This window comes from Chaetura pelagica, unplaced genomic scaffold, assembly GCF_000747805.2.
Source record: "Chaetura pelagica isolate M959 unplaced genomic scaffold, ChaPel_1.0 scaffold278, whole genome shotgun sequence".
In the NCBI taxonomy this organism is placed as follows: domain Eukaryota; kingdom Metazoa; phylum Chordata; class Aves; order Apodiformes; family Apodidae; genus Chaetura; species Chaetura pelagica.
The window spans coordinates 2211237-2238114 of NW_009954497.1; the positions used below are offsets into that span (position 1 = coordinate 2211237).

Genomic DNA, 26878 nt, shown 5'->3' on the forward strand with positions numbered 1-26878 from the left:
ACACAGTTTTCACTCCATGTGAATGTGCTCACAAAAATTTAACCATTTTAGTTTAGCAACATAATGGGAATGACACTTTCTCCCTGTGTCCTCACATCAACATTACAAGGGTTCACAGACTGACCCAGTATGTCAAGTCTATAATTATTGCACCAACACAGAATTCTAGATGGTCAAAAGCTCACAGTGGCAAAACAAATTAATTAAGAGATTGAAGTGGACAAAATATATTTGCGAAAAAATAAATAAAAATCAAGACAGACTACATAGCCATTTTCTGGAAGTCTTCACCAATAAGAAGTACCTTCTCCATCAAAACGTAATATGAATAAGCTGTAGCATGTAACTGTCTGGTAATTGTAAGCAGATGAACATTTCTCAAAGTGAAGCAGCTTTTAGAAAGCTGATATGAGTCTAACTCACTTTGCTTGCACCACACTCATATTTAAAAACCCATTCTCATTTTTCTGTGACAAAAATCCAAGACCCTTAACTCTGGCCTGGGATGACAAAGTTTGAAACATAACATAGAAGAGCTTAAATCACTTTGATCATGGGGAAGCTAAGACTACCTGTAGGCATTAGAGAAAGCTAGGTCATTAATTTTAACTACATGGAATTCCCAGCCAGCACTGAATGGAAACTGGGTGAAAGCATAAGGCTGAACCTGCCCTTGGGACATACAACCTCTCTATTAAATCATTAATCAGGGAAGACTTCAGAGAAGGGGGGTGGTATTAAGGGACAGGTTGGTTAACTTATGCAGGGATAGAAAATCTGCCCACACCCTATTGTGAAAAAGGACGGGGTCAGGAAAAGAATACAGAAGGCAATACAGAAACTTCTCATTATAAAAGGGTGAAATATCTTGTTATCCAGGGTCAGCAAGAAGCATATAGATGCTGCTATTAAAATTAATCTCTTTGGAACTGATAGAAAGTCCAAATTGTTCCAGGAATAGGAAACAGTCTGACTGCTGAGAGCAGAGCGGTCAAGGGAAATAGCCGATGTTGTAATGCCTAATACGGAAGTCTCCTCCCATTAGGAAGCTCTGATCTTGCTTGGCTGAAGATACCTTGCTTTGGAGCAGAATACTTCATATGAATGGCCTTTTTTTGTAGATGTCATCTAGGTAGCAGCCAAATAGACAACTGAAGAAAATCAAACTAAACGAAGGTGTAAAATCTGATCACTGTTCTATGAGGACATTCAAAAAAGTCCATAGAAAAATGTACTGGCTATACCAAAAGATTAAATCAGAGCTGAATACCAAGTCTGCCTTGAACACTGCTAGAACCATTCCTCTTCATCTACCACCTGGCCTTAGTTTTTCCACAGCCAGCTGACAGTAACTGTGTCTGTTAAGTAGCCGTGGCTGGCATCTCATCTGAAACATACTAGATACCTATTTCAGTTTGTGATAAACACATCTAGGTATTAGAAAACTGTACTTCAAAAAAAATTCTTCTAAGGCAGTTTCTGACAGACCACTTGCAGTGGTCAATTTAGTTGCCAATCACAAAAAGTAAAAATAGTACAGTAACCTGAGCTGACAAGTACCACCCCTCAGCTTGATTTCAGTTGAACTTAAATAACTTTCCTTCTCTAAATCCCTGAAGTCTCCTTTCAATCAGACTCCCGCATAGAGACAAAGAACACCAAAGTATTTATGCTGCCTTTTGTGAACAGTCTCAATATGACACACTGTCTTCACAAGATCTGGGAATTTCTTGGTTTCGTTCATCTACCAAAAGACACTCCCTCCCATTGGACAACTCTAAGGAACCTAGTTGCATTCTTCCTTGTCTTCCTTTTCAATACACAAAACCAAGGAGCTTGCCTAAGAAGGTTCAATTAATAGATCAATATCAGTAGCACAAGAAACAAACAATATAGTCTGTTTGGAGGATACCTGCATATCCAAGGACATAAAGTCAAACCATAACTCGTCTATTCCACTGACATCACAATGAATAGTGAGTCTGGGGGAGATGATGTTCAATAATGCTTACTTTCAGACAGAGTGAATGGCTAGAGGAATGAAAGGCTCCCAAACGTACACAAATATTTACAAACACCTAAACCATTAGAATAATAATGTCAACCACTTCAGTACTCATAATACGATAATGATTTCCACCTCTTCGTGTAGTAAAACAGACTTAGTTGAACTGGTAAAGAGAAAGGAGACACCAGCAAATTTATTTCAAATTATCTTAGGAAAAACAAAATCTTCAATGTGCAATTCACTTGAAACAACTTAGAGATGCTTCTCCTTAAAAGGGAGAAAGAAAGGTACTGTTAAATCACCACAGGAAAAATTTATTAATAAACTATACTTTCTCCTTTGCTCCCCATTTCCTTATAATGAACATCATCACTAAGCTCTTTCAAATGATACTGTATATCTAAATAAGAGAAACAAAATACAATAGTTTAGAGAAATCATTTCACTTAATGTAGGAAGAAACTTAAGTAACTGACCAGATTGTCTCTACTAGTATAGTGGACCATCCATCCTTCCTTTACCATTGTACTGCTCTTCCTCTTTGTGTGCTTGATCGACTGTACAACTCTCATGAGAGGAATATTATTGCTTGTTGAAGGACTAAAAAAAGATAGATCAGTTAATATTTAACAAGTTTAAATACAACAGTATCACAAGTATAATGGTACTACACATTTAGCCAATAATTTTCAGGAACAAGCAACTTTTCCTCCCCTGAAATTTTTTTGATGGACAAAACTGATAAGGTGCTACATGTGGCACTAACAGAAATGTTTGTAAACACTGAAGATCACAAGGTAGGTTCAAAACAAAAATGTAAGGATGGTTTAACATAGTACACAGTTACACTGTAGAACTGGGTGCCACAGGACGCTGTACAAGCTAAACTTTAATTGCTCTGAATCCAATTAGAAATAAAGGTAAAAATACTATCTAGAGAGGGAACACAAAAAAGATGCTGTTTCCAACACAGGAAGTCCTTGAGCTGAATCACTGAAATCACCTTGGGAACATATCACTATATGCTCTTCCTTGCATACTTATTATTAATCCCTGAGCTAAAATTACCTTTAGTTTAATCTAACACAACTGCTTTTATGTTACTAAGAATGATTTAAGAAAACCAGGATTACATTATTCAGAATAATACAGAAAGTAAAAAGAATACACTAGGTTAAAGGAGTTATGTAAGTTATCAGATAGAAGACTTTGGAAAAATCACATTCAAGATAAATAAAGCCAACTTCTGCATAAAATGTATATAGACTATAACGTGAATAATTCCTTTTAAATCAGCACATATATAACAGGAGCTAAATTAGGCAAAAGTCACAAAAACATTAGTCTGTCTTAGCTTCATTGAGCCATAAATATTACCATGTTTGGTAATCTGGTTTTGTTTCATTGGTAATAGCCATAGCACAGCACCTCTCCTAATTAGAAGAGACTATTTTTATTTATGTTTCAGCTTTTCTTGAGACAGGATAACTTTAAAAAGCATGTTCAAGTTAAAAAAAAAAAAAAAAAAACCACAAAAAAAAATATAGACCCTACTTTGAGCAGTACAACTGGGCTGATCAGAAATTTTTTTACTTGCAATACTGAGGCAAGTACATCCAGAGCAAAGAAATGCACCTCACGAATTACCTAATGGTTTTGACAGCTTCCTCATCCTTGTCTGCATCAAGGTCAGATGGATCCATAAAGAAGATTTTGTCCTCTGGAGGAGAGGGCTCTTCAGTATCATCTAGACCTCGACTACCATCGCTGTTCATTTCACTGCTATCAACTTCCATTGGCATGTCCAAGTCCTGACCTGGGCTAGCAGGTTCTGGAAACAGCACGAGATTAAGATATTATTCCAAATACACAATTAAAAAAAAAAAAAAAAAAGAAGAAGAAAGCCCAAAAATCCCTGCAACGTTTCTTCTTCAGTTCATGTTTATTTAAGTAAACACAGAAGTACAATCAGAAAATACAAAATCCTCAAATTTTTGCTTAATGATGCAGAGTATGCTAATGAACATTATCTATTTGGTTTTGCTAAATGTCAAGGCCAGAGAGACTTAACTAAAACAAGAATCATATTGAAACAAATTGAGTGAAAAGCTTAAGGTCTAAAAGGAAATCTCATTAAGTAATTCTGCTCCACAAGTAATGAGTACAAAGTAACCTTTTGATGGCTAGAGATGACCCAGAGAATTACTTCTGTGCAAATTAAACTCTCCATCAACAGAAACCCAACTCTGCTCTCGCTACCCTTGTAGCCCATAATATCAAAAGTTAGACAGAGAAGAGGGGCTGTGGTATTGCAGGAAAGGAGAAAAGCAAGAACACATTCCTATCTGACCCTCTGTTGGCACTGCTGTACAACTTGTACTGTGGATATCTATGAAGACATAAAAATACCTGCATTTCTAGCTTTTTTTTGTTTGAGGAGAGCTCAATTTAATAGTGTGAAAAAGAACAAAAAATAAACAACAACTCCTTACATCCACAGAAGAACTGTATGAAATCACAGCTCCCAGACTGTGTGCCCTAGCACCTTAGCATCACAAGGGTGGTGAAAGTAGAGTGCAGCAACATGCCACACAACAGTATTCACAGTCACCAATCTCAAGACCCAGGCAAGAACCCTGGAGCTGGAGAAGTCAGGCATGAATGGATGGGATATATATTGTGCAATGACAACGGACCCACCAGCTAACAGGGCTGCTGCCCAGGCCCTGAGTCAGGTCATACCATTTGGTGTGATGTTCTGCATGTCAATTTTATTTCCCTCAAAAGTATGTGTGCCAAGAATCAAGATTTTGAGACATAAAAACACAGAATGATTGAAATCGGAAGGGTCCTCTGGTCCGACAATATACATTTCATGGTGAACAATGAGCAAAGTGATCACAACAGATATTTATTTTTTGTACATTGAGAAGGCTTCTTAAATTTTATTTCCCTTGAGCAATCTCAAGCAAAGCACACTGTACTTGCCAAGACTGATTAAGTAAAATTTAACTCACCAGAGTATCAGTTTTACAGCAAATATTTTTAATTGTCAGTGATCTCAGGTGAAAAATATGGGAAGATAAAATAAAAATATGTAAAATATTCAAAGATGAGGGAACTAAAAGCTAATGCATATTGTTAAACCTCCAGAGATCTGTCAGTATTTGAAAGCTTGTTTCTCATCTTACCTCCATTGAAAATCACCTCTCCAAGACAATCTCTAGGTACTTTAGATGCACAGCGTTTGTGACAGTTGAATCTGCAATCTAAAAGAGAAGGTAAATAAGCCCATGATACAAGAATATTACTTCTACTCAGACACTAACATTCTATCATTCACTACTTCCATCATAAGCTTCAGTTCAGATTCACACATTTACGTGGAACTGAAGACAGTACCAATGAGGTCACCTGCAGAAGGAAATTAACAATCTTGTCCTGATGTCACATGTTGATTTGCTCCACCACTATTCATTATGTCAGCACTTCCTCTTCCAGTACAAAAGTTTTCTGCTTCTCTAGCCTTCTCTGTACTTATTTTTTCCATTGTGATGTAATTTCTCCCATCCTCACATCCGTTCCACATCCTTTTATCCACTGCTATATAATTTAAATGTCTCATCTCTCTAATTTTTCCCCACCTGCTGCCTAAGACTTGCAGCCATCAAAGCCTCTAGGATCACACACCCACATCACAGAGCAAACATGCTCTGCAGTAAATCCCAAAGTCCAGCTCCCCTAACATTCAGATTACAGATTTGGCTGAACACTGAAGTTCCATTTCTGCCAGCGGACACAGGGCAGGCAGAACAACGTTATGTCCAAATCTGGTCTGATGTGGAGATGGAATCTAACCTGGATATCTGCCAGTTCTGCTTCTAAGGTATCAGATGCAGCCTACTGAACAAAGCATACATTAGCTTTATTAACAGGAATTTCCTTTATTAGAAGCACCACTGTAATTTTCAACTCTGTATAAACATAATGAATTTCAAAACTCCCTAAGTGTGCCCACAACTTTTTTCAAACTGATAATTTAGCCCCTTTCTGTTATCCAAAGGAGGCCCACTGTGCATTCTTTTCAAGCCCAGGCAAGAAAAAAACCATTACCTCCCCATTTTTAGTAGCAGTGAAGCCAAACCAAAGGAGTAAAATACAATCCTGTTCAACTTTGGACTGCCTAAAAGAGTCCATCCTAGGAGACCAACAAGTTGTCCTTTCTATCACAGTATTTTCAGTCTATATTACAAAATATGGTTATTTCACCAGATTGAAGAGGGCTGGAAGAAACAGAGACATTCCAAACCCTACCAGGGAACTAGAACAACTAAGAGCCAGTCACTCCTAATAAACTGAATTATGCCCAGAAATCTTCTTGGGTACTGCAATGCAACTCTCCAGTCCAGTAAACAGAAACCTCCCCTAGCATGCTTTTGGCCCACAGCATTAGCACAATCCCAAAAAGTTCTCAGGCCTAGTTCATAGATCAGAGCATCCCATGAAACTGTTCCCCATAGGCAGTCTGCACACAGCCACACAGCTTGGAATGCTAAGAAAACTTGTTCATGAACATGAGTCATTTTGACCCATTTGACCTCCGTGTTCAAGGAATGTTGCTGGGCATGTTTAATTTACTACCACAAATATAGCCTTCACATCCCAAGATCATCCTCAGAGTCCAAGTAGAAGCCTGGATACATTCAAGAAATCCAGGGCTCTTATGGGTACTCAGGAACATGGAACTGCTGAAAGACCTCAAGTTTTAGGAATGCGCACAAGGAAGTCGGAGGAAAACCTTAAGAATCTGTAGGATAAATCAGTATGAAAATATTTTGATTGTTTCATATCAATTGCTGATCACAGAATCATACAATGGTTAGAGTTGGAAGGTACCTTAAAAGATCATCGAGTTCCAACTCCCCTGCATGAGAGGGACACTTCCCACTAGATCAGGCTGCTCAGAGCCCCATCCAGCCTGGCCTTGAATGCTTCCAGGGATATATTAAAAATACGTATCGGATCATACTGCATACGTGAAAGCCTATTAATACACTTATTTCTGTTTTGTGCATACATGTAACATTTCCTCCAGGGTTCTTCTCCATACATAAATGCTATTTCCATTCAGTGTCATTCACTTCCCTGAAACTGATGTGGTAGCCCAATTTGTTTATGTCGTTATACAGTCACAACAACAGTGTATGGTCAGTAGCATCTATATGTTAAAACTGCAAAGCATCTTTTTCAGCCTTCATTATTTATGTATTACATGTATCCAAGAGACACGCTGACTGAAAATAAAATCAAAACCAGTTCAGGATACAAACTTCAAACAGACTACAAAGACTGCAAATTAATAAAAACAGAGATGAAAAATAAAATTACGTCCTTATTTACATGAGACAGCAGTATTTTTAGTCAAAAGAAAACAGAATACAGCTACAAGCTTACACTTCTTATCCTCTTCTACTAAAGGAAACAGAAAATGTATTAAGCAACCTCTTCCAAAATGTTGAGCTTTGGTACTCGCATTTGGCAAACTCACATGAGAGAAATGGAAATTTCTTTCCATATTAATGTTTATGACATATCACTACCCTTTTCTCTCCTGCAACAAGGTCAACAGATCTGTGCTATCGAGTGATAAAGAGCTGGAAGAGGATCCCAATTTCATAGTTATGCCGTAGGAACTGCATGGAAGAGTGAGGGAACTGAAGTCATGTGTCTTAGTATATGCTAAATGAAAACCATGCAGCTGATGAAGTCTAAGCTAGTTCAGAAAAGGCATCTACCTCCATAACTTTGTCATAGAATAATGTAAAAAAAGCCTTACAAATTCTTTAGTGATCTATCTAAAAGACATTGAACAAAGTGCAATATCTCCCATTTTTATTAATTTAGAATTATCCTTCTAGAATTAAGGTGTTCCTGACCTACATGTGATTAAATTTTTCAGAAAAATGTACAATGCAGTCTACTAAAATAAAAATGAGGGCTGCTGTAATCCTCTCAAAACTATGCAATTTTTCAAAAATTATACTGCCCCATCTTGCTGTATACAACCTTCTGACAACCAAAACCTAAGTTGAACTCCATTTTAAATACAAGACCTCTACTGAAATTTATTGCTGTAGCAGAAAATTAAATGTTTACCTTTACACTGCATTCCTTGGCGGAAGAGTCCCTTGAGGAGACGTTTGCAATACTGGCATATGGTGGGGCGAGTGTACGAGTGAACGGCAAAGGTGTGTGGAACCTTTACTCTGCAAAGCACCATCTTTTCCATCCAGATGGGTCGGCCACTCCAGGAAGGAATCCTCTTACTAGGTTCTGGGCAGCAGCGCTGGAATAAGGAAGGTAATACAGGATTTCAATCCTATTTGCCATGATTTTTCAAGGTCATAGCAGTCAGGTGAAGTCCTTGGCGACCATAAAAAGGGAAACAGTGCACTCATTTTATAAAGGGTAGAAAGATGGACCCTGGGAACTCCTGACCTGTCAGCCTCACCTCTGTACCTGGGAAGAACATGGAAGAGATCCTTCTAGAAGTTATGCTAAAGCACATGGAGGACAGGGGGGTAAATCAAGATATCAAGATAGCCAGCATGGCAAGTCCTACCTGACCAATATAATGGCCTTCTGTGATGGAGTAACCACATGAATGAACAAGGGAAGGGCTATCAATGTTGTCTGCCTGGACTTCCATAAGGCCTTTGAAACAGTCCCCCACAACACCCTTCTCTCTAAATTGGAGAGATATGGATGTCATGGGTGGATTGTTCAGTGGATGACGAGTTGTTTGGATGGGCACATCCAGAGAGTAGTGGTCACTGGCTCAATGTGCAGTTGATATCTATGAGGGACAGGATGTCATCCAAAGGGACCTGGACAAGCTTGAGAAGTGGGCTCATGGGAACCTTATGAGGTTCAACAAGGCCAAGTGCAAGCTCCTGCTCACAGCCTGGCACAATCCCCAGTATCAATACAGGCTGGAGGATGAAGGGATGAAGAGCATCGCTGAGGAAAAAGACTTGGGGGTACTAGTGGATGAAAAGCTCAACATGAGCTGGCAATGTGCGCTTGCAGCCCAGAAACCAAACTGTGTCCTGGGCTGCATCAAAAGAAACGTGGGAAGCAGGTCAAGGGAGGTGATCCTCCACCTCTACTCCACACCAGTGAGACCCCACCTGGAGCACTGCATCCAGCACTGGAGTTCTTAGCAGAGGAAAGACATGGACCTATTGAAGCAGGTCCAGAGGAGGATCACAAAAAATGAGGCTTAGAACACGTCTCCAGTCAGGACAGGCTGAGAGAATTGGCGTTGTTCAGCCTGGAGAAGAGAAGGCTCCAGGGAGACCTTACAGTGACCTTTCAGTACCTGAAAGGGTCCTATAAGAAAAATAAGGATAGGCTTTTTAGCAGGGCTTGTTGCAACAGAACATGGAGTAATGGTTAAAATAAGAGAGGGTAGATTTAGACTAGATACAAGGAAGAAAGTATTTACAATGAGGGTGGAAACGCTGGAACAGGTTGACAAGAGAGCTGATAGAAGCCCCATCCCTGGAAACATTCAAAGTCAGGTTGGACAGGGATCTGAGCAACCTGATCTAGTTAAAGATGTCCCAACGCACTGCAGAGGGGTTAGACTAGACAGCCTTTAAAGGTCCCTTCCCACACAAACTATTATACATTCTACTTTAGGAAAAAACAAACAAAAACAACACCCTCCCAAAAAACAACAACAAACAAACAAAAACAACAACAACAAAAAATCACACCACTCAGTGGGGGCGGTAGAGCGGAGTTGGCTCAGAAAGAGACTGGATAAGAAAGCAACTTGGCCAAGAAGCTTTAAGAGGACATTCTTGTATTGTAAAACAAAAAACAAGAAAACACCAGACCGAAGTGCCTTGCAGAGAGCAGAAAAGTAGGCATGAATCTTCATTTTCATAGAAGCTAAAATGCTAAAAATTCATTCTTACAACTTTTTTTTTTTTTTAAAAGCATCCTGACAAGGTTCACAGATACCACATACAGAATTCCATGTAGGGGATAAAATGGAAAATACCAGAGGTAAGCAAACAAAAAATCTAATCCCTACCTCAAGCTATCAGTCTTAAAAGGACAGCATACCTGGATAGCTTATTAAGCTACACAAACATATTTAGAAAATAAAATAATTTGAAAAAAACTTTTGAAATTAAGTTAAAACAAAAATGTCAGCAATTAAAACAAAAAAGACATTGAGTATCATACTAAACATTCAGCAGAATAAACTTAGTTACCTTCACCTACAGAAAAGTGTGAAGAAACACAGCTTTGTACATCTGACCTAAAGCTTTTTAAGCCTGCTGAAAGATGAACAGCCAATATGAAAATACATTACTGATCCTCTAAGTCAAGTACTTGAAATCAGAGAGCAAAGAAGAGGTGTCAAAGAGATACTAAACATGCATGTAACCATGCAGATTGATACAGAAATCAGTACATTAAATTCTGTGATAGAAAAAACAGCTACAATTCTATGCTCACTGAATAAGTCTAACCAATATAATTATAAATATTTCTCATGACTCAATACTAGGATTTGTAGCCTCTAGCTAAAAAAAATAAGACGGTCTTGAGCTAGATAATCTTTACCATTTATATTTTAAACTATAGTAAGAACTGTTATACTGTAAAGTAATAGATATGTAGGAAAGACCAAGGTTCAAAAGCACTGCTTTTACCCCATGGCGAAAGCAACAACAAAACAAATGGATCTAATCACTGCCTGCCCTGTCTTACAATCCCAATATAGTTGAAGTATAACTGATAACCCCTCAGCAATCATCATAACCATTATAACAAAAAACTATCACGGATGACAGTTTTTACTGTAAGCCCTTCATCCTCCTAAACACTCCTTCACAGGGCTCAGGTTCTTTTTATATTAACTCTGTGAAAAGCTAAACAGCACATCAGAAACACTCTCTCCTCACCCAGCATAAAAGCTTACAATTTATACTGCTTTTGCCAAGTAACTATTCTAAACCGATCCTGCAATTACAGAAGGAATCTGTATTATAAGGAAGACAAGGTGTTTTATCATTCCTAAAACCAAAGTTCTCAGAGTTCATACAACTATGAGTAACAGGCTATTAACAAAATATCACAAAAAAGTTATAATTTACTTCCCATTTCAATTCTCACAGTAATCATAGTTACAAGTAAGTGTCACAGTCTAAGACTCACCAGATTTAAAAATAACCATTATGATAGATTTTAGGTAAAGTTCAACTCTCTAGTATTCATTATGAGCCACTTGCAACACTACCTAGTTCCCCAGAGGTTTAAGAATCTAAAAGCAGAAATTGTTTCCCTTTTCACATTACATACTTCTTCAGAGGCAGAGGATGTGTATTCAGCTTGTGCTGGTCTTGGAACTGAAAGCCCTGCTCCTGGTAAAGACACATTAGACAGACGCCTCTTTCTCACTCCACTGCAGTTATTTGGAATCTTGAAGGCACATCGCTTATGGTAGTTCAACCCACAACCTGAAAAAGAGGGTTTCTTAAATTTAAAAAACTCCCAACATCAAGATTAATAGAAATAATAGTAGCATTTTGATAAAGCAGTTAAAAATATGATCCAGATAAATGGTAAAGACAGAAATAAATTCTCTTATTTTAATGTTCTTGATGCTATTCATAGAAAGAAGGGGTTTTTGCCCTACTTGCTATCATGTTGGTTTCCAGTAAGTCCAGCTCTAGAAACAAGGTCTAAGACTGTTCTCTTCCCCCACCAGGAGGCTTTCATCACTTCTCACTCTGGAGCACACGAGCCAAGGAAAAGCCAGTGAGCAGGCAGTGTCAGTACCTGACAGCAAGCTGCAGAGTACTCTGTAGCCAGCTGGATGAAGACCAAAAGGAAAGGGATTCCCCTTCGGGAGTCTCTCCAAGGCACATGCTCCTTGTGCAAAGAACACTCGCTTGTAAGCAAGCTTTTTTTTCTTTTCTTTTTTTAAAAATGGGAAACAAGAACACTTCTTAAGTCATTTGCCCAAGGTCACACACAGTTTGCATTACAGCCAAAATCAGAACTCGGGTTTCCTGATGCATGATCCCTTTCAACTCTATAAAAAAACTACTACATTTATCGCCTGCTAACATACTGAACAAGAAAACATTTCTTCTTCCTAATCTTATATAGATACACACACACCAAAAGGCACTAAAAATCATGAACTTACCTTCACATTTTAATCCTTGTCGTACCAAACCCCAAAGCATCTCTCCACAGTAGTCACAGAAAGTAGGAGCCTTGTAGGAATGCACATAAAGTGCATGAGGACGAATCTGGAAATCTTCAACTGTAGCCAAAGCTTTTAAAAAATTGCAGTAAGTTACGGTTCTTGCCACAGGATCAACAAGGATTTATGGAAAGAACATAAGCTGTTTTAAAAATGGCAGACTCAAAGAATACTAATGAGCTGTTCAGACATCAGCATTTTACTGTACACCATTTAAATATCCATTTAGAATATAGTTTTCAGTCGGGTTTTTTACTGAGGAAGCTTAGATTCTGTAAGCTAATGACCACAACTAATCAACAGTATAAGTCATGATGTTGAAAACCTCACCATGTTGAGAAGGCGAAACCAAAACGCTTTGCTAAAGTCAAGTGTCAACATTTGAAAAAACAACTTAATTCTCAAGCTGTTTTGTAACCTATATAATTTTCAAACGAAGAACAGCTCTGCAGGTTAGATTTTTATCTTCTAAAGGACTTCTTCAGTAAAAGCTTACTAGATTGAACTCTGTGTGTATCAGAACTATGGATAGAGTTTCCATGGAACACTGGAAACCTCACTAGTAATGTTATTTTTCTTAAACAAGCAAAGATACAAATTAATTTTTGTCCTGCTTCTTTGAAATGTTAAAAAAAAAAAAAGAGAGGTAGCATTTCATACCAAAATTGCCTTGCCCTGATAGCTACTATTCTTTGATCAAATAGGTACTAACACTTCATATCCAGATTCTCATGTCTCAGTTTTAAAACCCTAGTGAAAGACACTGACACGTCTCCGAAACACCTCAGTTTCTGATGGTCTGTCAGAGACTGTCAAGAAGAGGCACACGCTTTTCCAAATATGCTATTCACCAGAAGCAATTAAAAGCTCAACCCAAGGTGATCAACTGCTGAAAACCCTAGACAGGCCTAGAACAGTAGGTCCTGAAATGCAGCCAAGGTACTCAGCCTTATGACTTGGAATACTTTATTGATCCAATTTATAAATCTAATCCCATGACAGTCAAGAGATCTCTTCCTAGAACATAATGTCAGTTTGGCACTTATTCCTCAAAGTCTGAAAGAACTACTCAATAGTAGTCCAGCTTTTATCTTTTTAACTGCAGATGGTTTTTGGCTGAATTCGACAGGGTATTGATAAAACACACACAATTCAAATCAGTGAGATTTGGGGGTTTGTCATTGTTATTGATGAGTATTACAGGTTAATAACCACCACTCTAAGGACTTTATGGTTTAAAAGATACTGTTTTCAAGCACTACAATAACCCTTAAAGTTTATCCTTATACGTATGATTCGGCAACTATTTTTAATGAAGCCTTTTGACAGTATAAGCCATCAATGGTAAAAGCTACAGAACAAACAGACCTAAGCAAAAGAAAGCCAACTACAGGGCTGGAAGCACCATTAACGCTTGGATTTTCTTGGAAATCTCTACCCCAAAACAGTGAGCTAGTGTAAGACTTGTGCCAAAGAGCTCAAGGCAAGCAGGGTAATAATGTTCTATAAAGTCGTAAAGTTCTATCTTTTTTTCATCTATTGAAGCATGTCCACTGTTACAACAATACCTACCAGAGAGCACAACCTCAACAAGATCTCCCTCATGTATCTCTTCTGCTGATGTAATTCGTTGCAAAATATTATCTGAGTTCAGGTCATGACGGAAGAGGAGAATTTTGTCATACATGCCAAAGAAACCACACTCTGGGAACTGCAATAGAAAGCAAACTCTAAATTAACGCATGCTCTTTGATAATGCTATCCATAAATGTTTTCTGTAACAGCTACAAAACTTAAATGTTTAAAGCGTTCCATGAAAACAAAATCAATTTGCTTGTTTCTAATAACTAAAGTATTTTCTGAAATGAAAATGTAAAGAACTAAAAATAAAAACCCCACACCAAAACAAAACATATAAAACCCATTTTCTTTGTTCCCCTCCACCAACACTGATGCTTTTTTCCAAACCTGAAACGAAAAATTGTTAGGGCTTTGTTCCTTTGAATTTTTAAATTCTCAGACCTGCATAATCAGTCTGGTATGTGAAAGCCAATGCATATCTTCCTAACTCAGACAGCACCACCTGTAACCCTTATTTCACAGACATTCTGGTCAGGCAGACATTCAGCTGAAGACATTCCAGCAGCATCTGCCAGTCTTCTCTTAAGAAGCAAGCCTAGAGAGGCTCAAGAAAATAAAAACTTGATTCCCCACAAGGACAGAAGAGAATACAGCAAATCTATATAGGGAATAGATACATTAAGTAACATGCCATTTTTCCATGACCCTTCCCTGAACATAGTTTTCTTACTCTGTGTTTTCCCCACTCTCCAAGATACTGTCAAGTATAAAACTTCTTAGAATTAAAAGCTTAAGGGTAAAGAGTTTATGGAGAAAAAGAGCAGAAATAGACCCTAGAGAAGAATGAGCACCAATCCACCAGCTCCTTTGGTCTTTTTGTTTAAACCAAATTCAAACTTGAGATGGGAACACACACAGAAAAGTGTTTCACATAAGAAATTAGGAAGAATTTGTGAAAAAATGTGGAAAAGCACACAAACATTCAATTAAGTAACAGACTATACTTCGGTAATTTAGATCTTGCAGAGTCACCAAGTAACAGTGAAACACACATGCAGCTTGTGGTATATTAGTTGTCTTTAACTAAAGCAAAGATTTGTTTCCACCAAATCAAAGTCATAATGAAGGTATCTGTCACGTCCATTGCCTTCACAGTCCCTTCCCATTCAGATAGAAAATAAATTCCTCTTTCTGACAGCAATTTCATCTGAAATTTTAAAGTGGCCTTCTCTGGTTTTGGCACGTGCACCATATACATTTATATTACACAGAACACTGAAGAATCCTCATGCTCTGGAAAGTATGCTATATACTTAGTCACAAAGAGAGGCAGAATTTGTCATATAACCCAGGCAAAAGCAAAAGACGGGCCTAACAAAAATCACACCTACGTCAGGAGATATTTAATCCACAGCACCAAGAAACTGATTTCCTGGACTGATGCCAAAGCAGTAGGCTGCTTCCCTTGTCTCCCAGCTCACTCTACATTTATGTTCCCTACATACATTTTATACCATCTTGTACACTGTAGAAAAGCCATGATGTTACAGATACGACAACAGCATTATATTCCCCCAAGCCAGATGCTTTTTTAAACCTTTATTATATAAAATACTACTGCTAAAAATCCCTGAGGTCATCTGGAACTACCTGTAATAACTCCTCTCTTATGCTTCGTTTCAGTACACTCATCTACTGATTCATATTGATAAATGGCAAATATCCACAAATATTCTGAACATTTTATTTTTCCAATTTCCCAACTCTTATTTGTATTAGAAAAGCAAATAAAAAGCCTGAGAATTAGATATGTTGCCAAATATGTGCCTCAGTATCTCTGCAAGTATGCACAGGACTTGATTTTATATTCAGAACTGTCACAGTTTGACTCAGGTCCGACAACAATACATAGATCTAGCACACTAGTCATTCTTCTAAGGGAACTGACAGTTCTTCATACTTGAAACTGCACATAAACCTGCTTTAAGGTCTAACTCAAAATTCTACTGTTCCTCAATTAACAAGGAAAAACATTATATCTACATTTTTTTAATAAGTGCTGTGAGGTTTTATTCTTTGATACTATATGCAAAATTAGGTTGGCATCACATCTTAATGCTAGTTCCAACAAGAGGAAGCTACCACATCAATACTACAATCAGTTGAATCCTCAAGATTACTTGCCTTCATGGTATATTAATTGCATCATGTTTCTGAAAACCTTAATTCTAACAAAAGGGAGAGAAAAAAATCAACATTAATATGGCATGCATGTGCCTGTAGATAAGCATTGCACTTTATTAATACTCATACTAATTCCAACTGCCAGGAGGGACAAGAGATGATTCAGAGAATCAGTGTGAACTATTGCATCTTTGTATTAAGCTCACAGAATCACCTACAAACCAGATATTTTACAGAACCTCTAAAATCTTTCAGAGGTTTAAGTCTCCTTCTTGAGATAAAAGTCTGTTTTTCTCTTTTTCATTCTTGGAGACCATAAACTTATCCTGCAGCTGCCAGAACATCCCTACACATAATCCTTCACACCAGGAGCCAGAGGTCATATAATCACATACCAAGATGCACTTACTTTAAATGCTAAGATATATGTATTCTGCATGTGCACCATTTACTCATTCTTATGTAAAAATCTTGGATTTATCAAAATGTTTTAAACATACTACAGTAATTTTGGTGACTAAAAAGCATTAGCTCACACAATAAAAAGTTACAGACGAATACTCAAATCCTCCTTTTGGCAGGAAGTGTAATAATTATAAAAATGAGGGAATATAAGTGCTGTAAAAAAAAAAATCTATTGTACTGCATTATACTATATTAGAATTGTTGGCATCAACTTCCTTATTTGGCTCTAGGTAAATTAAATTGACCTCTTAATCTTTGCATTATGAATACTTACAATACTGTAGTGACATGCCTGACTGTTCTCTCAAAACAAGTGTACCTACACATGGATGAAATTACTGTGAGAGGTTGTCTGGTTTTGTAACCATAATATTTAAACTCATAAAAAGTATTTCCTCTATTTACAAGCTTCTGCTTGATCAGTAGCTTCTAGGGTGAGATGCAGAACCACAAGACTAGATGTGGAATCGCAAGCACAGGTCTAACAAGACTAACAATAATCTATGCTAGTACTTATTTCAAGAAGTCTATCATCAAACACACACTCTGTTTACAGTTTCTACATATACGTGAGACTTCACCCAGTACACATTTTTCTATTCATCATGCATGGCTAACTAATCTCCATTTCTGAAACCGTAATTCCAAAACCAAAAAGCATCAGAATAGCGATAATCTGTTCATTGGTACTACAGAGTTGCAGTTGCTACAAGGTTTTCCTGAACCCACAACAGGGACAGGTGTAGTGAGGCTGTTGGCTTCAGTCATCCCTAACAATACCTTTCAAGTTTGACTAACAAGCCCTGTCCTTTCCCTGCACACGCCCCCAGTGACTTCCCTGTTATAAAAGAACAAACCCTAACACAAAGATGCCTGTCTGGGCTGCTCCTTTGCACACACTTCAGCTCAGATTCCTCTCCTCTCTGCCCCCACTACAGTCCTGTGCACCCGAGCAATGGAAGCACTGGCTGGCTGCCCTCTCCTCTGCACGGCTGGCCCTGACAAGCTGCAGGTGGCCTGTCAGAGCCCCCATCTAGGGCCCTTGGCTGGTCTTTGGTGGGGGAAGCTGTGCAAACAGCTTGGCTCCTTACAGACCTGGAGCACACTGCTCTCTCTTCCGCTCCCAGAAGACTATGTGTGGACTGCTGGCCAAGAATAACCTCATCGATTAACAAGGCTTTTATTTCAAGTGGTATCTTTTAACAGAATTTTACGCAAAGCTTCAACTATGTTCAAGCTGTACCCTACCAAATTTTTCCCTCTTGTACTGCAGCGAAGTACAGCTTCTATAGCTCAGTTTTATGAAGCTGTTAAGAAACACTATCCAGTTCCCTTGAAGTGTTAAGAGCTCATAATGTAAACTTGAAAACAAAACTCAAAGCAGAATTTTTTTAAGCCTGCTCTATCTTACAGGGTTATACAGCTATTACTTTCCTGTATAAAAGCCCAAAGTATCTGCACAGTGACACAGAACACAAACTGCTAATCCCAGTATTACTGTTTCCTAACAGCAAAAAGAGACCATTTCCAGCGTTAAGAGTTTCAAAAGAGCACCTAACTACAGGAAATCACTTACTAGAAGTCTATAGATGCAACAGACTGTGCCAAAATTAATCTCTAGTACACCAATATCACCAAGTTACATAAAGAATATATGTAATCCTTTGTGCTTGGGTGGTATTATAGCAACATTACGATTGCATTATTGCAGTTACACTGAGGGAAAAAAACCCCTGCTATTATCTAGAATGCTTATACTGTAAGTATTACAGTATGTCTAGCTTTAATTGATGGTACATTACACCATTCTTTTAACCCAGAACTCAATATACAGCATCCAGTTCTGCTGGAGCAAAACAGAAATGAGGTTTCTTTCTATCCTGGCAGTAACTGAAAAATCCCTCTACTTCAAGTCCCAGGACTTACTTTACAAAGTTCTGGACCAGTTGCCAAAAATTCACACTAGGGAAAAGTGTAGGCGGATATTGTTTCAAGGTCCAATATCTCATGACCCATCATAACTGAAAACAAATGCTTCAAACCACCAAAAGTTAATTCCAAAGTCTAATGGTGCAAAACACCCATTACCTTGGAAAGCCTTTGGTCACTGAAATTACTCCAATCTATTATCCTGTATCCCTACCCAGCTATTCACTCCCACTCTTTAGAATTGTGTGCCAAATCACATTATCACACAGGCAATTAGCTTCAAACATGTTGCACAAGATCCTTCTCTCACCAGATGTCTCTAGTGCAGACATACTTGGACTACTGCTTGGCCAAGTTTTCCAGCACACAAATCTACTACCTTGCTGGAAATGCTAGTCTGCCCTGCACATATCAGCTCCATGCCCCCAGAACTCCACAGCCCACATCTTCTCATGACTCAACTCTTTTACTCTGCTGCCTTACTTAGCTCATATGAAGAATGCAGATGACAAGTCAAGAAGGCAGATCAACAAGGGGAAAGAGATATGAGCACAGCTGATTAATACAAAATATCCAAAAAGTGCACAGGTACTGACAGGATCACATTTGGTTCAGATTACTCAAATTACTGACCAGGGAATTCAATGTACCAGGACTACAATATTTATAAAAACAATGAAAGTATGAAACTACAGAAACAGTAGGAAAGACTGACAAGCAGGTGTAATATGCAAAATTTAACTCCTGTTAATCACAGCTATAACTTCCACTGATTGTCTTCTCAACACCCTATACAGATCAGAATCTTGAAGAAATAAAAATACGTGTGTACATGTTAAGTACCTGTGCAAGTCAGTATTGACAGACTAAAGCCTGAATTCAGGCAAGCCAAACAGCATAATGTGGCAGAAAACAATCAAGGAGTTAACATTAGTAATAGTAATAGTAATGATGACTCTAAAACCCAACATGGAAAAAAACAGAAAGAAAAAAAGAACAAAGAAACACAAAGAAAACCAGCAATCAAGTAGAAATGAGATTATACAAAACCATTAATTTGCTGTTGAGAGACAGACAATTAATTACACCTGCAGCTGAAAGACAGTGACCATGTTAGGATGAAGGAAAATTAGAGAACAAAAACATTGCTAGCAAAGGCAAAGACACCAAACACAGGAGTTGCAGAGATCAAGATGAACGCAACAAGTGCTAAATAAGGGCTTAAAGCCTATACATAAGCAAGACAATTTTAAGACTACTTTGAAAAAAAAACAATAAACCAAAACAAAATGTACCACATATGGAAGAGTTCAATAATAGCAGAACTTTAAACATGGTTGGTGGAGAGGGCTTAAGAACATGACTGAAACATGCAGATCATGGAAGGAAAAATTACCTTTGGAGATGAACTAGAGATGACACAAGATAGACAAAAAAATACTCAATGAAGTTCAAAAAAAAAAGATAAACAAGTGCAGTGAACATGAATGAAACACAAGTGCTATATAAGGGCAGAGAGGAAGAGAGTGAGAAAAATAAGCTTCATCTTGCTCTTTTCTTTTTAAATATAAGACATATGAGAGCACCATGTTATGAAAATATAGAAGAAAACTCTCAGAGACGTTTGTTAATCAGTAATACGTAAGAAATATCCCTTTGGTTTTGCTAAGTGGTGACCATTTGGGTGAGTTCAGTGAAGTGGAAAAAGAAGAACTAGTTTGGAAGATTAAGAAACAGATTCTACAGCTAAACAGTGTATCAGTACTCAAATCAAAGAGAAGGCACCAGTTAGAAAAGATCACAAGAACTTCAGGCAAAGCTCCAAAGATAGGAAGGCAACTGTCCTATTTCAAAGCAAAATGTAGCAAAGCCATTGGAAGAAAAGCACGTAAAGATGGAACATGCAGAATTTGACTCAAAAATATGACCAAAAATTAGAAGAATGAGGGACAGGTTTATAGGAAAAACATAGGTAAGACAAGTTTCCGAATCATTAAATAGTTCTAAGTTTAAGAAAAAAGTTCTGATAAATCTCGCAGGCACTGATTCTATACAAGTAATAGTATAGAACAATCAACTGTTTTTACTTTATAGCTATTAGTTTAACTAGAACAATATAAATAAAATAGAAGAAAGCCTTTATAGCATGCTGTCCAATTCACAGTTTGCACGCAGTAGAGCATCACCACACATGAATTTGTAGTTTTAAGCTAATAAGCCCTATGTTCTGCTTCATGTCCTCTCATGTGAGGAAAGAAACAACTGTATTTAAACACAAAAAAGGACCAAGAACTCGCCTCTGTAATATCTGATTATTGTGCAAGGACACACACTGTTCATCTGCAACTTATGTTATACATTTCTCTGCTTCTAAACACACTCCCTATAGTGTAGCAGTTGTATCTGTTCATGCCTTGGCACATCTTCACACTCGTCCTGAGAACCAACCATATGTAGGGTACTTTAATATACAGCAATCTAGATGAGGAATGAACAGAGAAGATAGATTGAGACTATATACAAAAACTTCTGAAGCATCCCTATGAAGTTTAAAGTGTTGGTTTTTTCTGAGGACTTCTCTTAAGCATTCTAATATACAATAGCCCTAACACAGTGTTCTCCAAATTTAACTTTAAAAAGTTTACAGCTTTTTAAACAGAGCTAACAGACACATCAAATGTTTGCATTACTCATCTAACTCTCCCCGCAGACACATCATCAGTTTCAGTTCTGCTGATGCTACTTTTAATTATCCTTTTGCAAAATCCCAACAAGCTGCACCAAAAAGTAGTGTCTGAAGCACAAAGCACCACAGTTGACCACAATAACACAGCAAGACTGGCAATACAGAAAGTGCTATGAAAACCCACTAGGTAAATACAGTGCTTATTTCTTAACTAAATTGCTCTCCAACATAGACATTTGCAGGATGATTTTTCCCCTAGTTTATTAATATGTCCTGAAAGAAATAAAGGTAAAGGATAATTTGCTTTACCGAAAACTTATGAGGATGCTGTAATTACTTTTACAAAGGTTAAAATCCAGCCTCCTCAGAGATCTGCTGTCAGACCTAATCAATCAATTTTGATAATGCCATTATAGCCTGAAAGAAAATTTCAGCAGGCAGTTCAAGCTCCCAAGCAAATGAGGAAGGATACCTGAAACTTTTTTTTTGTTCCAGATATGTAGAGAAATGCAAGGCTGAAATGTGATTTAAAAGCACTATTAAAAATTAGTAAGGAAACTTCCATTTAATTCTGCCAAAGATACCACTCAAAAAAAACCCTATACATTATTCTAAGTAAAAAAAAAAAGTATTTCTCCATTTTCATTAAAGAAGCTCAAAAGTAAATAGGCACTGCTAACTTTACAACTATCACAAGAAAAAACTGTATAGTACCCTGAAGTTAAGAGCCAGGAATCAGACAAGAAAACACAATTCAAGCAGGTTCTGGAACACCAAAGGAGAGGGAAGTTTTAACACTGTTGAATCTCAAAGGTACATCAAGTAGCTTCAAAGTTTTCAACTGGAAAAAAAAAGGCAGCCACATGCATGACAGCATACAGGAAAAGAGAGTTTACTCTTTTTACATAAATACAAAACGATCTATATATCGATACTAGATTATTTTATATGCTTGCAGCAGTCACCAGATCTAAGAGGAAAAAATAGTCAGGGCAGGACATATGGCTGTCAAATAGAGGGTGGAGGGAGGATATTGACACTTGTGCACTAGCTGCAGAACTACTTATGAAAGATGAATCCACCGCACATAAGGTTGTTTCCTGATCAGTTTGCTTCCTGCAAACATGTTCTCACTGAGCAGTCACTTACTGGTACCATCAGCTGCAGGAGCATAAACTGACTGAAAGCAAGACAAAGGAAGAAAACCAACTGTGAAACCCTCATCAGTTCTTCAACAGTCTAGGCTCAGCATATGAGAAGTTTCTTGAGCTATAAGAAGACCCTGTGCTAGATTTTTAGCTACATTTGCCAAAAGAACAGAAAGGGAAAAGTGTGAATGTTGTTTGTTTTCACCTTTCTTCAAGATAGAAGACAGGAAACATGCAGACGCAAAAAGGAGTTGATACAGAAAGCAATAGGGGCCCCTAAAATGGCTGCAAAAAAGTGCACGAAACATGCATGGTACAGAGAAAAAAAACTACCCAAATAACTTGATTCTTCAGAAGGTAACTAACGTGTTGAACTACATCTTGGTAGCCCATAAAGATATTATGAAACCAGCTTGCTTGCCAACTATTTTGTAAAAAAATGGAAGATGCAGTAAATTGTGAGATGGGGAAAAAAAAATACACAAGCATGTGCAAATTAGAGTTCACGGAATGTTTGCATTTACTTTCTTTCACACTATTAAGAAAAAAAGAGCCATCTAATAAAACTAATGAACTATAAATACCAATTACAACTATGAAAGACACAGAGAAAACAATTCCTTCAAAAATAATCTATGTCGAACTCGCTCCCTCTCATGCACCCCTCACCTTGACAGAAAAGAGAAATTATTTCCTCATTATTTTATGAAACAATATTAACTACTCTTCAGGTTGTTCAGTAGGATCTAACCTACCTAGCCTGAACAAATACAAAGCCTGGATGGAAAAACAGCAAGATCAATGTTATTTCCTTGCTAGAGAGTCAGAATTTGCAACAGCTTAGCTAAGACACATTTGAACAGCATGCAAACCCTCTCTTAATAGAAATTATGCTGATAACAGTTCTCTCACACAAGAGCAATGCATGTATTCCTTATGTGGCATAACAATACTAAGCCAGTACTAGCTGTTTGGTGGGGTTTTTAATTATTAACTAGAAAGAAAAAGAAAAGCTAGTATCATTCAAGCCTGCAGGCCTGCAGCGCAGTTCTGTAGCCACAATTGGTCCTTTCATTACAGCTGGCTACACTGTTCCAAGAATACTCCTTAAAAGTAGCAAGCACAAACTAGTAAAAACCTAACATAGCAGTGACAATCACTAAAAAGAAAAAAAAAAAATTCTCCATACTCTGAAAACTTGCTCTTGCAGAAAATGTACTACTACATCTTTCACTAGATTTCACAGGCATGCAACTCCTTTTAAATTAAGAGCTTCTACCTCGGAAGTTCACAAAATTTCTTTGTGCATAACTGCAAACATGGGATCTTTGTCACTGTACCAAACTTCCTGGCACATTCCAGTCACGTGTAATCACTAGCAGTATGTTACAAAACAACTGTGGCCATCAGCAGGATGTGATAGTACTATACCATACCTTCTGGTAAACTATAGAGCACACGAGGTCTTTAACAGCAGAGAGGGACAGGTCCTGAGCTTCAATGGTGACAGTCTCTCGAGTGAGACCAATCTGCAGAAGGAAAGAGACCCCATGCATAGAGCCTCGGGAGTTGGTAAGGCTCTGGGTACTGAAACTGCCATTGGACAGTCGACTGGAGAGCCCCGACTGGGGACTTGAAGACAAACTTGGGGTGTGTGGTGCAGCAGCATGACATGTAGGTGGGGAAAACTTCTGTAAGGATGGGGGAGAAGAGTCGTTTGCTGACATCTGACTTGCTTTACTCTGTCGAGATCTCCCTAGTAGTCAAATTCTAAGAAAAATACATTGAAATGAAAACAAGGATAATGTAACTTTCCCTTTCTTAGTTCAGTAAAACACCCTTAATTTTCCCTTTCATTCTGTGCAAGCTGAAGAGTAAAATAATTTCAGCTGTATGTTAGTTTAAATTAAATGGTCTCTTTCCACAGTCACAGCTGATCAAAAGCAGATTGCCTGTCCTTTAGCACCACATCCAGACTACAGAGGCATACATAAAGGCCTCACAGAAATACATCAGCTCTGCTGTTTTATACTTGTCCTTCATGTTTATGTATTTAAAATTAAAAAAGCTGGAAACACAGATGGAAATAAACGTTGGTAACTCATTAACGGTATCCTCATTCACTTAATTCCACAGATAATATCTGAAGTGCAGACTCATCTTCCCATAGATAGCCTCTTCGAATGAAAAACAAAAAAAAGCTGTATCCTTGAGCAACAACAGAGGTCCATGTATGCAATGAATTTATTCCTCCTTCAGAAAGTCTTCCCTGAATTCACAGGACACCGTTAGCTTGGAGATCAGTGAAGGTATCTGATTTCATTTTTATAAAAGATTTTAGCTCATGAAATGCAGGAGCAGAATGTCTGAAGACACGATCACATTAAATGTAATCTCCAGCTTCACCCAGATAATCTCCGGCATTTTGAAATGTTGTACTCTGCCTGTAGGGGAAAAGATAAAGTTGTTATTTCACATAAATGCATAAAATTGCATAGCAAAGTCATAATGATTCTACTTTGAAGCAGCAGGATCACTAATTCCTTGTACTCATATATATTACATGAGTAACATCTTGCACTTGTAATCGGAACTCAGCCATTCCAGTTATGATACACAAATCAGAGCTAACACTGCCTAATACATTACCACATTTTAATTAACAGTAATTTAGCAGAGCAAAGCACTTAAGAGAGAAGGGGAAAAAAAACAAACAGAAGACAAAAGGGGAGGGGGAGCAGACCACAGTTCTGCTCTGTAAATGTATACTCACAAGATGGTGGGTAGAGAGGGAAATGTATTAAACGCATTGAAAAAAACCCATAATGTCAAAACTCAAAAAACCTCTACCTAGCATGTCCTTAAGATATCACTTTAATACTTTTATTTAAGACAACTGAAAAACATCTTGCATGAATCCTAACTATAGACATGCAGAGCATACAACTGAGAAAAAAAAAAAAAAACAACACAAAAAAAAAAGCCCACACAAAAACACATTGAATGCTCATATGTCTGATTAAAAAAGTCTGGTACAACATTTTAGAATAAATAATTTCACAAGCACTGGCTTAAAAGATTTGTTATAAGATGCTGTGCCACCTGATTCGGTATTTCAAGCATTTCATGAACAACTGAAATGCTCAAAAAGAATGATTTTTAGATTCCCCCTGCAACTTCTGTCATAGGAAAAGTCAGCTATGAATGCAAAAGTGGTTCAAGTACATAGGTAACATGTATCATTAACAGTTTTTAAGGGAGCATATATCCACACAGGACACCAAAATCAATACAACCACATTTTCCCTCCCTTACATACAAAAAAATCTCAAAAAGTATTACTAAGGTTAAACAAAATGAAATTTTAGAAAAGAAATGTCAATTTATCACACACAATATAAACTGTCCTTACTAGAAATAAGGCTGAAAACTGGTGGAACAGTCCATTTAATAGATTACACATTCCTGGTATTTACCAGTGTAGTAACTCAAAAGCCCACTGCATTCTAACTAGTACATAAGGAAAGGCACGTTCATGACTTGCAGTACTGGAAGGAAAATAAGGTCTCGGTTCTGTGATAAAAATTCCTAAGAGGGGCTCTAGAAGAGAGAACAAAACCGATACCCTCTGGATTTTCAGCACAGATGTCTATAAACCGTTGCTTTCAAATACACAAGAGTTGCTGGATATTTACCAAGGACACCTGAGAAGACATCTTCTCCCTTAAAAAACACACTAAACACAATGCAGAGGAAAGTCATGAATAGGAAGAATAAGGGCAGTAACATTTAAGCACCTCTTTCAATAAAGTAACTTCACAGTGCCTTCAACTTTCGCTTGAAGATTACTTATATGGTGTTCCACATATTGTTTTTCTCTCCCTCACTTCTCACAGATATCAGAGGCAGCAAATACCAAGCCTTGCGGGCGGATCTGAATTTAAAAAAAAACAACAATAATGCCTAACCAAGATCATAGAAAATGGAAAAGCCAGATGATGTGAAAGAATTCATGCATCTAGTATGAAAGTTTCATTTAGACAGCAAAAACACACTGCAAAACCTCACCTACATCTGTTTAATTATAATGTTAATTATATTTACCAAAAGCGTGATGCATTTGCACTTACAAAGCCTTTTCATACCAAGGTTATTTGCCCCAAGGTTATAAGCCCTTAATGAAGTTTATTTTTGCTACTTGGTAGGAAAGAATGAAACTTTCTAAGAAAGGAAAACCATGGAAACTGCTCACTCTGTGTAGTCAGGTTAAAGAGATTCTGCACATCAAATAAAGGGCATATTGAAATGTATATTCCAGCCTACGAGTCTATGTTTATTTCCATATGTATAAAAAACCCGACACCTCAGAAAGCAGAGAGGGACCAGGGCTACGAGGGGAGCCCCTTCCCCTGCCGCACAGCTCGCAGCCTATTTTCCAGCCCGCTCCTGCCGCACAAGAGCGGACCCTTCCCTTCCCATTGCGGCTGCTCCCAACCCAAGCAGCTTCCAGGCAGCTTCTCCAACACCTGGCACTTCACTCGCCCTCCTTTCCCTCCGCTACCCACGACGCGGACCTCCCACCC

At 37.9% G+C, this 26878-nt stretch overlaps 1 protein-coding gene across 1 annotated transcript in view; it reads right to left on the reverse strand.

Moving 5' to 3' along the window:
- PRKD3 (protein kinase D3) overlaps positions 1–24022 on the reverse strand; it is a 38531-nt gene extending 14509 nt beyond the window's left edge. The window contains exons 1-8 of the mRNA XM_010004575.1: positions 23732–24022; positions 13875–14013; positions 12243–12374; positions 11390–11547; positions 8165–8354; positions 5200–5277; positions 3656–3839; positions 2485–2608 (exon numbers count right to left, since the gene is read on the reverse strand). Of these exons, the coding sequence (XP_010002877.1) occupies positions 2485–2608; positions 3656–3839; positions 5200–5277; positions 8165–8354; positions 11390–11547; positions 12243–12374; positions 13875–14013; positions 23732–24022 (1296 nt within the window). The remainder of the gene's footprint in view (positions 1–2484; positions 2609–3655; positions 3840–5199; positions 5278–8164; positions 8355–11389; positions 11548–12242; positions 12375–13874; positions 14014–23731) is intronic.
- Between the last annotated feature and the right edge of the window lie 2856 nt (positions 24023–26878).